The 13,713-nt window shown below is 42.0% G+C and overlaps 1 protein-coding gene across 1 annotated transcript in view; it reads left to right on the plus strand.

Annotated features, from left to right (window-relative positions):
* Positions 1-2,425, plus strand: part of WDR62 (WD repeat domain 62) — a 92,332-nt gene extending 89,907 nt beyond the window's left edge. Inside the window, exon 31 of the mRNA XM_088457753.1 lies at positions 1,348-2,425. Within this exon, the coding sequence (XP_088313879.1) occupies positions 1,348-1,581 (234 nt within the window). The 3' untranslated portion in view covers positions 1,582-2,425. The remainder of the gene's footprint in view (positions 1-1,347) is intronic.
* Positions 2,426-13,713: the final 11,288 nt, after the last annotated feature.

Raw genomic sequence — 13,713 nt, forward strand, 5'->3', positions numbered from 1 at the left:
AGACCTTTTTGTCAGATGTTACTGTGGTATGCTAAAGTAAAATTACAAGCATTTCATAAGTGTCAAAGGCTCTTATTGACAATTATATTAAGTTTATGTAAAGAGTCAATATTTGCAGTTTTGACCCTTCTTTTTCAAGACCTCTGCAATTCGCCCTGGCATGCTGTCAATCAACTTCTGGGCCACATACTGACTGATGGCTGCCCATTCTTGCCTAATCAATGCTTGGAGTTTGTCAGAATTTGTGGGGGTTTGTTTGCCCACCAGTCTCTTGAGGATTGACCACAAGTTCTCAATGGGATTAAGGTTTGGGGAGTTTCCTGTCCATGGACTCAACATTTCGATGTTTTGTTCCCCGAGCCACTTAGTTATCAAAAGTTATCAAAAGTGATAGCTAAGTGGCTCGGGGAACAAAACATCGAAATGTTGAGTCCATGGCCAGGAAACTCCCCAGACCTTAATCCCATTGAGAACTTGTGGTCAATCCTCAAGAGGTGGGTGGGCAAACAAAAACCCCACAAATTCTGACAAACTCCAAGCATTGATTAGGCAAGAATGGGCAGCCATCAGTCAGTATGTGGCCCAGAAGTTGATTGACAGCATGCCAGGGCGAATTGCAGAGGTCTTGAAAAAGAAGGGTCAACACTGCAAATATTGACTCTGCATAAACTTAAAGTACCATAGTAACATCTGACAAAAAGGTCTAAAAACACTGAAGCAGCAAACTTTGTGAAAACCAATACTTGTCATTCTCAAAACTTTTGGCCATGGCTGTATGCAAAACAATGGGTCAGAAATTTGAAGCCAGTCGATATACAGTTGCACACTAGTTTTGTCTTTGCACTTGCAAAGTAATGCATGAAAACTGTATGGCGATCCTGGAGTACACATTTCCATCCACTCTTGCCCTTACTGATGATTCTTTCAATGTGTCATGCTGCCACCACCTTAATAACTTTTCCATGAAACATTAGCAAATGAAACTGTTTTGGTCACTGAAGCTTCTGCCAAATGTGCCTTAGCCGACACCCCTCTATCAACATCTCTGAGGTCCACTATTACAGTATGTAGTTCTGCTTCACAATAGGCATCCAGGACAGTCTGGCATTTATATACATGACCCTGACCACACTGGGATGTTACGTTCTTTAATAAAGCATGAGACACTCTAGCCGATCAGCCCTGGCGATTAACATACCTGGCGTACTCATGTTCCCGTTTGATTTTAATGAAGTGAAAGATTTTGAAGTTTGACTCTTGATGTTCAGAGGTTCACAATATCTTTCACCTGGCTTGTTATCTGCACAGCTTTAATCTCTAAACTCTTTATTTTTTTTATCCATGAAGATTGAAAGCTGCGATGGTTCTCAAGAAGACAAGATTCATTTAAGTTCTTTATTTCTTGAGGCTTTTGATCATATACAAAGTGAGATGGAGTTGGTGGGAATCGGACAGAGAACTACGGCAAAAGAACCTTCAGCTAGTGAGATGAGCACGAAGAGCCCGGCTCTCAGTTTACTAGAACATTATTCGGAAATGATGTTGCAGTTAATGAGGGAGAAGATGGTACCAAGTGAATGAGGCAATCATGCGATCCTTTATCTTGAAACAAAGCACAGTCCAGTCATGCAGACGAATGCCTCGCTAGAGGTCCTAGAGTTATAAGGCTGGAAATCCAGAAGGTCTGGTACTGCTCTTCATGCATCTGTTTGGATCAGGTCTATGGTACGGTGGGCACTAGCCTCCTATTCGTGTGGACTTGCAGTAGAATTGTGCAAAGTTACCTGTATTATTAATTACATTGCACTAATGTATTCAGTGTTACTAATTGACTATAAAGATAACTTGACTGATAAAATGCTATTTCGAAACGATGATCTACCCTAAGGGAAGATGGTGCAGATACTAGAAACCCAGAATGGTTGAATATACAAAGCCCACCTTTTGTGGAGTGATTTGATGCAGACTTAATAAAGGCACATTAAACATAGAATATAAATTAATCTTGTTGGAAAAATCTTTGTGTAACATAATGTACATACTATAGGTATAACTAATTCCTGATAGAACGCATATTAAATTTAATAGCCACTTGCGATTTTGCTCAGTCTAAGCTATTGTTCTTTTTTTTTTACCAGTCGTTTTATACGTTGCGTTATTTCCTGTATTGTCAATCTGTATAGACAGACTAGGGTGCCCAGCATCACGTCTTCCAACTTTCACTTTTGTGATATGTATATATGTGTGTGTTTGTATGTATGTGTGTTTTTGAATGTCCAATTTTGGTCTAACCCTATTGTTTTAAGTCAGTCGCCGTAGTCCTGTATTTCATTGAGAAAAAGCAAGAGGTCAGGAAATTCAGCTTTTCAGTCCTGTTAATATCTGTATGTCCAGAGTCTGTATTAAAGTTGTTGTTTTTTTTTTATACTGCCTTCTTATTAGTGTACAAGATCTGTTCCAAAAATAATTGTGTAGTGCATAAATTTACATAATCAATTGTAATGTTAATAGCTGAACATGCAATCTCAGGAAAACAATGTGACTATTTAATAATGGCAGGGTATGATTTATTTTAGGACCCAGAAGCTTACAACTTTTGAATAAAGATTAAGATGGCTACCCTCATTCTGTAAAAGCAGACCCCTACTTTTCACAGGGATGGGTGGTAGAGCCTTGAAAACATGGGCAGTGTTCATTGCCGTAGACCGATTACTGGTTATACTAGAAAGATTAACATATTGAAAGCAGTGATCAGTTATAACCAAGAGTGTTAAAACCTTTTTGATGAGCTACTGTAGACACCAAGCATATGTTGAAAATCTATCTGTTCATTGTAGTTGTAGTATTTCTAGGCAATACATACAGTAAGATCAATGTGCAATTGTTTGTTTGGCTTATGTTCTGAAGAAACATCCTTAACAAAATAAGATTTATATAGTTGGAGTTGTGGTCATGCAACTAAGCTGCCTTAATGTATTATAAGTTGTATATACCTGGTTTCATTATTACAGCTTTTGGATTATGTAGCTCTAAGGTACATAAGTCACTGGTTTGAAAGTTAGATACTGTATAATATAAATTTTCTTGGGATCTATGGTCGCCCGCTTTACCTGCACATGCTCAATGACCCTAAGTAATGATCAGTGCTACATTGCCTTGTGCAACTGGCTAATAGCATTTTAGAAAATGTATTTAAGTATTAATGTTTACAAGTAAACCTAAAGCACTTGCCCTGGTGGTCTGCTAGTGAACAGACAAAATGCTGCAGCATTAGCACACAGTACCCCCCCATTCCTAGTGGTCCGCAGCATTGGAGGGGCTTCTAATTGGGCCTCCAGGGGTGATTTGAAGGGCATGTCTAGGGGTGCAGCATTAGATTCCTTTGAATTTCAGAAGCAACAGCAGTGAGACTGCTGTTTTAGGGTCTGGCTGCCAATTATCTTGAGATAATGTAGATTTGGAGGTGATGCAAAACCTCTCAGCAGATATTCACCTCAATCACCATTGACCACTCTTCATATCCACACAGTGTCAACGGTCATTGAGGTGCACCTTAGGAAAAATGGCCTGCATCCTAGTGAAATCAGCCGCTCATGTTTTGATGAGTATACATATTGAGCGGATTGCCAGCAGATATGTGTCCCCTGTAATTGTTTTGAGGATAGAGCACTATTTGTTTCCCCGTTTTTATGTGCAAGCTAAACACCACTCCGTATCAGAGAGGAGGAGAAGGCCAGCAGAGATTTTGATGTTTTTGAAGTGCCACCTATAAAGAAAAAAAATCATGTGGGTATAATACAGTACCATGGGGATTTCCCATCGACTGAATGTGACTTTTCATATTACGTGAACCGGAAATCCCATCAGCCATATTCAGTTAATCCTGTAAAGACTTTCATTAATACAATAAGACTGTCATATTACATCGGGTCTTAAATGTACAAACTATTATTTTGTGTGCTATTATGTTATGTTTATCATATTCATTCATCTCAGAACCACTTTAGAGCAGTAGAACGATTATTATGCAGAACTGCTTGCTAGTATCTTGTTGTGATTAGAAGGTTGCAATAAATTGCAACTACCCTGTATGTTGTTGAGCAAAATTAAAGGCCGGCACACACTAGACGACGCCAGAACCGGCTCCCTGGGTCAAAGTTCTGCCCAGTGCACTCCGCCGTGAGGTCCGTCCAGGACCCCAACTACTCCATTAGACATCCCAGACCAATTGCCACTCTTCTGTTAAGTTTTCAACCAAATCCATCCAGTGGAAGGCCTAGAACAGGCTCCCTGGGTCAAAGTTCCACCCAGCGAACACCAAATGGGAGGTCTGACCGGGACCTTTGCCCCCTACTATGTCTTCTGGGATCCAATATTACCACTCTGTGAAGTTTTCATATAAATCCATCTAGTGGAAAGCTCAGAACATGCTCCCTGGGTCAAAGTTCTGCACGGCATACACCGAGAGGTCCAACAGGGACTCTAACCCCCCTTAAACCTAGACAGGTTAAAACTGGACTACCTCGCGTTTGTTTCATCCCAAAAGGTGCAGGGGTGTCAGAATGCATAACATCTCTGAGGAGCAATTTCTGAGCATACAAATCACTGTTGCTAAATATTCTGCTCTTCCTGTGAGACACCCATATTTGCTGCTTTCCTGTGACCAAATACATGGAGTATTTATAAAGAAAATTAGTGAATACTGCACTTGGGCAGTTCCCTGGCCTCTTCCATCCTTTATTCCCCTGACCCAGATATAGTCTGGAAAGAAATATTGTGCCAACAATACATAAAGTGGGAATTTGTGAACTAGCTGGGATACCCGCCGTTGCCCGGGTTGCAGAATGGACCTTGAAGTACTGCAGCCTTTATTTTTTACATTGATCTTGAAAAGGAACACATTTTTGTAGGCTGAGATGTGAAAAGAACTAAACTTAGTTTGAATGTGGTATACTAAATGGGGACAGCTTTGACAACATTGGAGACCATGGCATATGAAAATTTGCTTGGTGGAAATTAGTAACTGTCAGTGCAGGTGCAGTGTGACAGTTGATCCTCCGACTCACTGCTCCTCTGTTGGATCTCTGCCTGCCCCCACTGGTACAGATCAGCCTGTGCCTTCACATCAGTGCAGATTTAGGCACTGGAAGATAACCTGAATGAACTTGCTTAAACACAAATTTCAAATCAGAGAGTCCATGGCCTACTTGGTGGGCACTATGCAGACCTCATTGGTTCTGACGTACTTCAAATATAACCAAAAACCTAACCCTGGTCAAACTACACCACCATACCAAATTTGGCCACACTCTTCATATTTTTTTTTTCTTCCTTTATATATTTAGGCCCCCATTTATTAACGAGTTTTGTCACCAAAATGAGTGATAAATTTCACTGTGTATGATAAATGGTGCTCCAGCCAATCAGCTCCCAACTGTTATTTTTCTGACAGTTGGGAGCTGATTGGCTGGAGCACCAGCCAATCATACACAGTGAAATTTAGCACTTGTTTTGGTGATAAAACTCGTTAGTAAATGAGGCCCTTAGTGTCTGTTAGCTTGATCTCTTGTGTATGTTATGTCGTAATGATGATGCTCCGATACTGAGTTTGCACCAATTATATTATTTTGTTTCAGATTTATTCGTACCACAGTAGGAACTACAATATGGGCAGTACTGTTCCTGATGAGCATGTGCAGAGCTTGTGTTATTATTCACTAATAGTTAATAATGGTTAGGATAGTTGTAACAAACTGTTTCTACATAGTGCAGAATGTGGACAATAAAGTTTCTATTTTTCAAATCACTTTTTACAAGTAATTGAGATTCTGAATTAATATGGTGCTTTAATTTGAGAATATTTTGCCTCTTATGTGAAACATTTTACCAGTCATACTGTTTGAGATACAGTATATATTTGATATTTACCTGTGTTGTGACATTATGATACAATCCATATACTAAGTTTGTTTGACGTAAATCAGGATCATGTGATGTAATTGATGAGCACAAATAGGCTGTAAAAAAAGAGCACAACTCATTTAAACTTTACATACCTAAAGACAACATCTCTTCTTGAGGAATGCTGAGAGTAGGAAATGCGTTGGTCCTTGAGCTCCCTGTTCTTTTCTGATTTATCTCCTTAAGGTAAACTATCACCCCTAGGACCCTAGTGGACATGCAGGGCTCCATCTGTTGCTGCAATATTTTGGGTTCAAAGGATCCTATTTATTTTTTAATTGATGTATTTGCATTTTAATTTATTCATTACATACATTTGAAACTTTATTAAACTATATGCAAGTTGCTTAGAGTTATAGATGTTTAAGCTCCTACAGTCTGGTAGCTGGCTAAACGCAGTTGTGAAATATGCTGAATATAATATATACATACATTATGATATCATAAGCATCGTATAGTATAGGATCCTCCTGATGAAGTCCAGCTCCGTATAGGTGGCAAAACGCGTTGATGTGATTGTGGTCACTACTGGCACTTTCAACTGAATATAAGCATTAATTTGTTTGTTTTTATGATATATGTAAATTAAAACTCCTATTAAACTATTATACTATGGGAGCGCATCTTTCTTATACCCACATGATGATAAATTGGAATTGCGTACCCACTCTAACGCACTGGGAGGAGCATAAGGGACCAAATGGAGGAATAAATACTTATGGTGCACCCTGATAAGTGACCTGCCACGATTGAAAATAAGGCTGTGAGAGAAGACCATACTGGTTCCATAAAGACCCCCCTGATGTGCTTGTAAACCATCTAATTGTGGTACGCACAATACTTAACTCTGTAACCAGATTATCTGAATTATTACACTAGAGAGCACTTGATTCTCACCCTGTCCTAGACAATAAATATATATATATATAAAATCATAAGCATCGTATAGTGTAATACACCCAAAGCCATCGCTCACGGCATCGTCCCATCTGCTGTTCTGCACAGTAGATGGGACGATGCCATGGACGACTTGGTGCAGTTATATGCATCTTGTAATGATGCATCGTGCCATTGTACGCCAGATCGCGCAGTGTATCATTACATCGTATCGCACCATCGTTGGGTTGCACCATCATATGGTATGAACCTGCTTAAATATTCTAAGAATAAATAATGCTGACCAAACCGTGAACAATAATTGTTCCGGCTGATGAAGTGACTGTTCTGAACAAGTATCATTCAGTCTATGGACCTGAACGATAATCGTTCACAGCCTTATACTGGGCCTGATTCAGAGGTGGACGGAATGCCTTTGTTAATGCTGTTGAGTGATTATTTGCTACTGCCCATGCACATAATATTCTGAAAACCCCTACGACTTATACCTGAAACCAGGGGCGTATTAAAAGAGGAGGTGGCCCATGTGCAGTCTCCGTCCGGTTCCCCCTCCTCTCTCCCCGGTGTCCGGCAGCACAATGAGCACAGCAGTAGACTATGGGCACTAGTCTGTGCCCAGAGTCTACTGCACATGCGCAGGTCACTGGGGAAATGGCAGTGGCGGCCATTTTCCAGGTGCTTTATACAGTGCTGTTGACGCTGGTCTCTGAAGAGGTAAGCATTAAAAATATAGGTGCAGTGTGGGCTCTCCTAGACCCTGGGGCCTGTGAGCACTGCACATCCTGCACCCATTATAGATACGCCCCTGTCTGAAACAGAGTGTACGCACAAAGATTCTGTTGTGTACGGGACAGCTGGCATTCGCAGCGGTGAGGCAATATCATGGGCATTCCGGTTAGTACTGTAGGAGTTGGCCTGAAGTGAAAGCAAAAACAGGTAATCTCATTGTCATGTTAGGTGAGTGTCGCAGGCACGTCACTGACAGCGACTGCGTTTTCAGATACAGAGCTTCAGCCACAGAGACCCTGTTTGGCTGAAGTTTAGAAGGAGACACTGTCTGCCGTACGCTGGTCCAAATGTCGATCGTGAATGTGATGCACCAATAGTGGAGTGCTCAGAACCACCGTTGCAGTTGCTACGTCCACGGGCATTGAAAGAGGGCGTCTCAGATTTGCACAGTCCTGTACACAATAGGAAGGCTGAAACTAGCATCTGCATTTTGGGTTTGATTCAGAGATGGACGCCAATGCGATCACAGCTGTGATTTCATACGCAATGCAGCTGTGAAAATATGCTAATGTTTGTAAAGATCACTTTCGCATAAGGACGCCCCCTGCTGCCTTCTTAGCTGCGAGTGACGACGCATACCTGTATAAAAGTTGGTCACAGCGGCGGCCATCTTGCCCTTGCGGAAGGTCTGACCTGCCGCAGCCTCAGGAGCTCTTCTGACATGCAGAGCTGTGTATGCAATCGCAGTGGCTAATTTATGCACGCCCATGTAACCGGTCAAACGGACAGGCACGCCTGTGGTTTTCTGGCCACTCCCCTTTACCACCCCCAAACGCTGACAACCTGTCACTCATTTCTATGTGCATCTGTAATTGCAGTGTGATTGCTGCGGAAGCAGTGTGGCTTATACAAACGCACAATGGCCAACAATTGCTCGATCTGCGGACGTGTTGACTGGCTGCACTATAGTGCAGTCTATGGCCAACTTAAGAATGTGTGCTCATTGGCTGTCCACAATGTTGCTCAGCCAACTATAATACTTACAGTACTCGCTCAAATTATATTTTTCAAATATTTCTTCAGATAGAACTCTTGGGGCCAACCAAATAGTTTACCAACTACTGTGAGTGAATACACTGAGATCAAACCAATCTCAACCAGTGACAAATCTCTATGCTTATTTCTAAATATAAGTGTTCAAAATAAATAAATAGAAAAGTTGTGTTTGTATTGTGCATATGAAGCGTGTACAGGACTCTTAGAAAGGACAATATGGGGGTCATCCAACTGGCTCCATCTGTTGATGATATTTCATACATTTGCAACTCTATTTGCAGAACATTTCAATAGAACTCCCCCTGGTCCCTAGATTTGTGTCACACAATTGCAAAATGAATACAGGTATAATATGTTTTTATAGTAATAATATTTAATAAGCTGGGTCTCACTAAGGTCGGCTAGCTTCCGCACAGGGAATGCTGACTTCCTTGGAGAATTGATTGTTTAGCAGAGCATAAGCAATTCCTGTATATTTTTACATGCACAAGTTTGGAAGAAAATAAGACTAAGAATTAAAGTATTTCTGTATGTGAAGGGTGCAAAATTATTTATCAAATCTATGGCAACTATGAGCAGAAATGACATAATGTAGCACCATTATCGTAATAGGAAATATTTGTAATAATCTTTCAGTCCACGATAAATGGGAGAGTCTCACAATTCTGAAGTCATTTCAAACAAACAATCCTACATCTAATAGAAGCTTCTGCAATCAGGTCCAGATGTAACAACTGTAGTTAAATTGAAGTACTTCTAACAATAATACAATAAATTTGAATCCACAATAATGGTAATTTATAGTTTCCAGTATACATGTTTTCCTCAATCATTGAAAAAGTCAAAAATATTTCTTGACTTTTAGGACTGGTATGGACTCAATTATATGGAAAAAATAGAAAAGAGGGAGATCGTATTCAATTAGCGGCGAAAACGGACGTTTTTTTCACCATTGTCAAAAACGTCCGTTTTCGCTAAAATAAACTGAAAATTTTGCCGAAAACGGCAACAGGCGAAAAAAAAACTGGAGAAAAGTTTTCTCTAGCCCAGATCAGGCGAAAACAAATGCAAAATCCCTATTTTTGACTAAAAATGTGGGGCTAGCTTTCAGAACTTTTTGGACACCCCCCTTTTTTGGGGAGGGAAAACGGTCGTTTTTGCCTCTAATTGAATACAGCCTGGGGGAAATTCACTTAGCTGTGAAATTTTTTTGGCGGTGACAAAGAAAGGTAGCCTCAGGCTTTATTGCCCGAGCCTATTCCAGTAGGCTCCCTTTTTCACCAAAAACCTTTGTCAACGCCTGTTAAATTGAATGGGCGTTACCAATCCGCAAAAAGTTCACGGATTTGAGCGTTAACTAGGTGGTTATGGGGGCCGCGACCATGTTATCTGGGATTTTTTTTTTTACTGTCTGTGCAGTGGTGAAAAAAAATCCTTGATAAGTGCTGCACTTCAAAACTAATTGAATAGACCCGGGGCATCAATTAGTGTGCGGTAAATTACAGCGGCTAATTGAATTCCCCCTTATGGGCTGATTCTAAGTCACGTACTGCTGCGACTGCTTTAGTGGGGGATTTTTGCCATAGTTGCATCTGCGACTTTATGCTACTGCTAGTATCAGTCATTCCCCTGGTGTACAAGCGGGTATCTAAATGTGCAAGGACTGCGATACCTGCTTTTTGCATCTTTAGAGTAATCCTGCGTCAGACGAGCTCGCACCTGTCCCATGCTACAGTAGGTGCAGAATTTCCATCAGAGTATGGCCTCCAATGTAAGCAACTAAGCGTCTGAGGGCCTAATTCAGAGCCGGACGCTCTGAACGAGCGCCCGCTCTGAATCAGGGTGTTTTTTTTTTGTTGCGGCCTCTTGGACGCTCGCATAGCTGTGGGTTACCACCCACAGCTTATGCGAGCGTCCATGATGATGGTCGCGATGGTCAAGACCATCGCGACCATCGGGCTTGCAACAAGACCCTTGCGGTAGGGTCTCGTGGCCGCAAGCCCTGGAGTGCTTTTGGCTCTATCAGTTCCCATGGGAACGCCTCCGTCTGGGCAGCCATGCCCCCGGCACGCCCACCAAAGGGGGCATGCTGTCACTCACCATCGACAGCACGCCCCCTTTGGTGCGAGACCCGGAGCGACGGCTTGGCCGTCGGTATCCGGGTCTCGCGCATGTGCACGACGGAGCCGGCTCCCTCATGCGCATGCGCACTGGGCCAACATCGACCTGCTTGCGAGCGGTCTGAATCAGGCCCTGAGTTCACAAGCCACCAATAAGACGGTACATCTCTGTGCATCTGAATAGCCGCTGCAACAGTCCCTGCCCCAGTGGAGCTTACAATCTATGGGGGCGATTCAGCAAGGATCGCAATTGCAAAGCTGCACGCAGGTAGCTTTGCAATTCCGTCCTTACTAATATGCAAAAGCAGCAGGAGCTATATGACACCCACCTGCTGCATTTGCGATCCCAGCACTGTGACGGAGGTCGCAGGCTGGGATCACAATCGCGACCATCGTGGTCGATGGTTGTGTTGGTGGACGGCGCTGGCCCACCAGCCAGCTGATTAATAAGCCTCAGCTTACTCATGTTGACCGGCTTGTGAGGCCAGGACACTGCATCGGTCAACGCTGGCCCTGGCCTTGCCACTCCCAGAAAATGGGGCAGACATGCCCCTGTTTCCCGGGAACGCCCCTTAAATGCCTCTGCCTGTCAATCAGGCAACGGCACAGAAGGGGCTGTGTGTGACTACGCAGGACCCATTCTGCACACTCGCAGAATGGTTCCTGCTCATGCGCATATTCCCGATTTGGGAATCTGCGATCAGCAATGCACTGCTGAATCAGCCCCTATATCCCTATCACATGTAAATGCACACATATACACTAGGACTCATTTTCTGTCAGAATTCAATCTATACAATGAGTACAATACAAGATTGTCCGTGGATTGGTCTCCTGACACAGGTGATCACTGTGTACATCACGTGACACGGACTCGGCATATTTAGGGCAGTAAAGTTAGTTAAGTAATATCTGGATGACCATCACTTCTACGTCTCCTCTTTAGAATGTAAGCTCTCCAAATCAGGCAAAAAGAAAAATTATAATTTCCAGGTGCCTTGCTCAGTCAATATATTTAGGTATACAGCAAATCGGGCTACAGCACAAGAGGCTGCAATCTTAGATAAAGAGGGGGTGCAGCTGTGATGCTAAGTTATACCAAATAATTACCAATAATTATTAATAATAATAATAAAAAAAAACACACAACCAATAGTAAACTTCAAAACTTTATCAAACACATGAATATAAATATATATGACTCAACTCCCAGGAGGGGAAATCCGTATAAAATACAGGTCAATATGACCAACATATAAACAACAAGAAAATATCAGTTCTGCGTTAGCAGTGTGGACAATCTCAGTAACGCACAATAAAAGTTCTGCATATATGAAAACATACTTTAAGTTAATAGTGTTCCTAAGAAGATAATCAGGTAGAGATCCTATTAGATTCCAATGATCTAAAGGTGCGTATCCACCAGCAGATTGTAATTATACAGTTGTTCCTCACCCCCTGCATCGCCTACACTGAATGATATGTCATTCGGTGCAGACACCCTCCCTCATCCCTGAACATACCCAACCTGTCGTTATCGACGGATTGACCGGCATGTTCAGGCGATGATTGATGTCGAATACGACTAGCGGGAACACCCATCGCTGGTCGTTTTCGACATTTTCATGCCCGATTTGTGAACGTTTAATGAGCGATTCAACGATAACTATGTCGTCATCGTTCAATCGCTCAATTTGATCACCTAGTGGATACGCAGCTTTATTCTTGGTCAATGACAATGCTCACTGCTTCTCTGTTTTATTCAACCCACTATAAGCTAGGGCAGTGGTTCCCAAACTTTTTTGAACCAAGGCACACTAGTGCATCATGCACTGTTTCACGGCACTTCTAAGCCAATAGTCTGTTATTCAGAAATTCAGGAAAAAATGTAGTGAAGTAGTAAAGTGAAGTTAATTGTGCTCACCTGTCATCGTTAGGTTCAGTTATGTGGTGGTGGACAGATATGCGCTTCTGTTTGTCCACATATTTACATTACATTGACCATAAAGAATTTGATTTGGTGCTGGACCACCAACCTTAGGCACCCCTGCAAGTGTCCCGAGGCGGCGCACAATTTGGGAACCACTGAGCTAGGGGATTGAATAAAGCAGCCGACAGTGATCAATATGGAAACATTGTCATTGCTCTGTTTTCCTCCATCCTCACTCTCTCGGGACCCGTGCAGCAAACCTCAGCTGCATTCTGATGTCTCTGGGGCATACTGGCATGTGTAGCGTTGAGAGAGCCAGACAGGGGAGCTAAGCTCCAGCTTAGTTTTCTGTCTGTATTTGCTGTCCCAGATCTCTGTGTGACTGGCGGAGTTGGTGAAATAATAAGAGGTATAGGGAGAGATGTATAAAGCCTTTTAAAAAGTGCAGAAATAGACAAGTAGAGATGTTGCTCATATCAACCAATCAGCTTCTATCCTTTTATAGAATGTACTTGATATATGCTAGCTAGGAACTGATTGGTTGTTATAGGCAACTTATCCAATCTTTAGAAGGCTTGATACATCTCCATAATGCAGTGAGAAAGTCCCTCAGTTGTTGCTTAAGATAGAATCCTTAGAAGAAAAAAAGTCCAAGTACAAAAGAGTGACCATATCCCATTTTACTAACGCGTTTCTCCGATATAGAAAGATTTCTTTAGAAGGTTTTATCACAAACGATTTATGAAGTCACCTACTGCTGCTAGCCTATTTATGTTATTTAAAATGCATTTTGCATTATAATATTACTAATTCAACAAATCTTTTTATGGCCATTTGAAATGTACAATGAAATGCCAAAAATCATTAAATAGGTGCCTAATATTGTGTAGGACCCCCTTTAGCCTGGCGAAGGGCAGCAACTTGACATGGCCTTGATTCCACAAGTGGACAGAAGACCTCTAGAGAAATGTTGACCCATGCCATCTGGATATCTATCCACAGCTCCCTGATGTTTGTAGG

The sequence above is a fragment of the Taudactylus pleione genome, unplaced genomic scaffold (assembly GCF_031769625.1).
Source record: "Taudactylus pleione unplaced genomic scaffold, aTauple2 ptg000783l, whole genome shotgun sequence".
NCBI classification, from domain to species: Eukaryota; Metazoa; Chordata; class Amphibia; order Anura; family Myobatrachidae; genus Taudactylus; species Taudactylus pleione.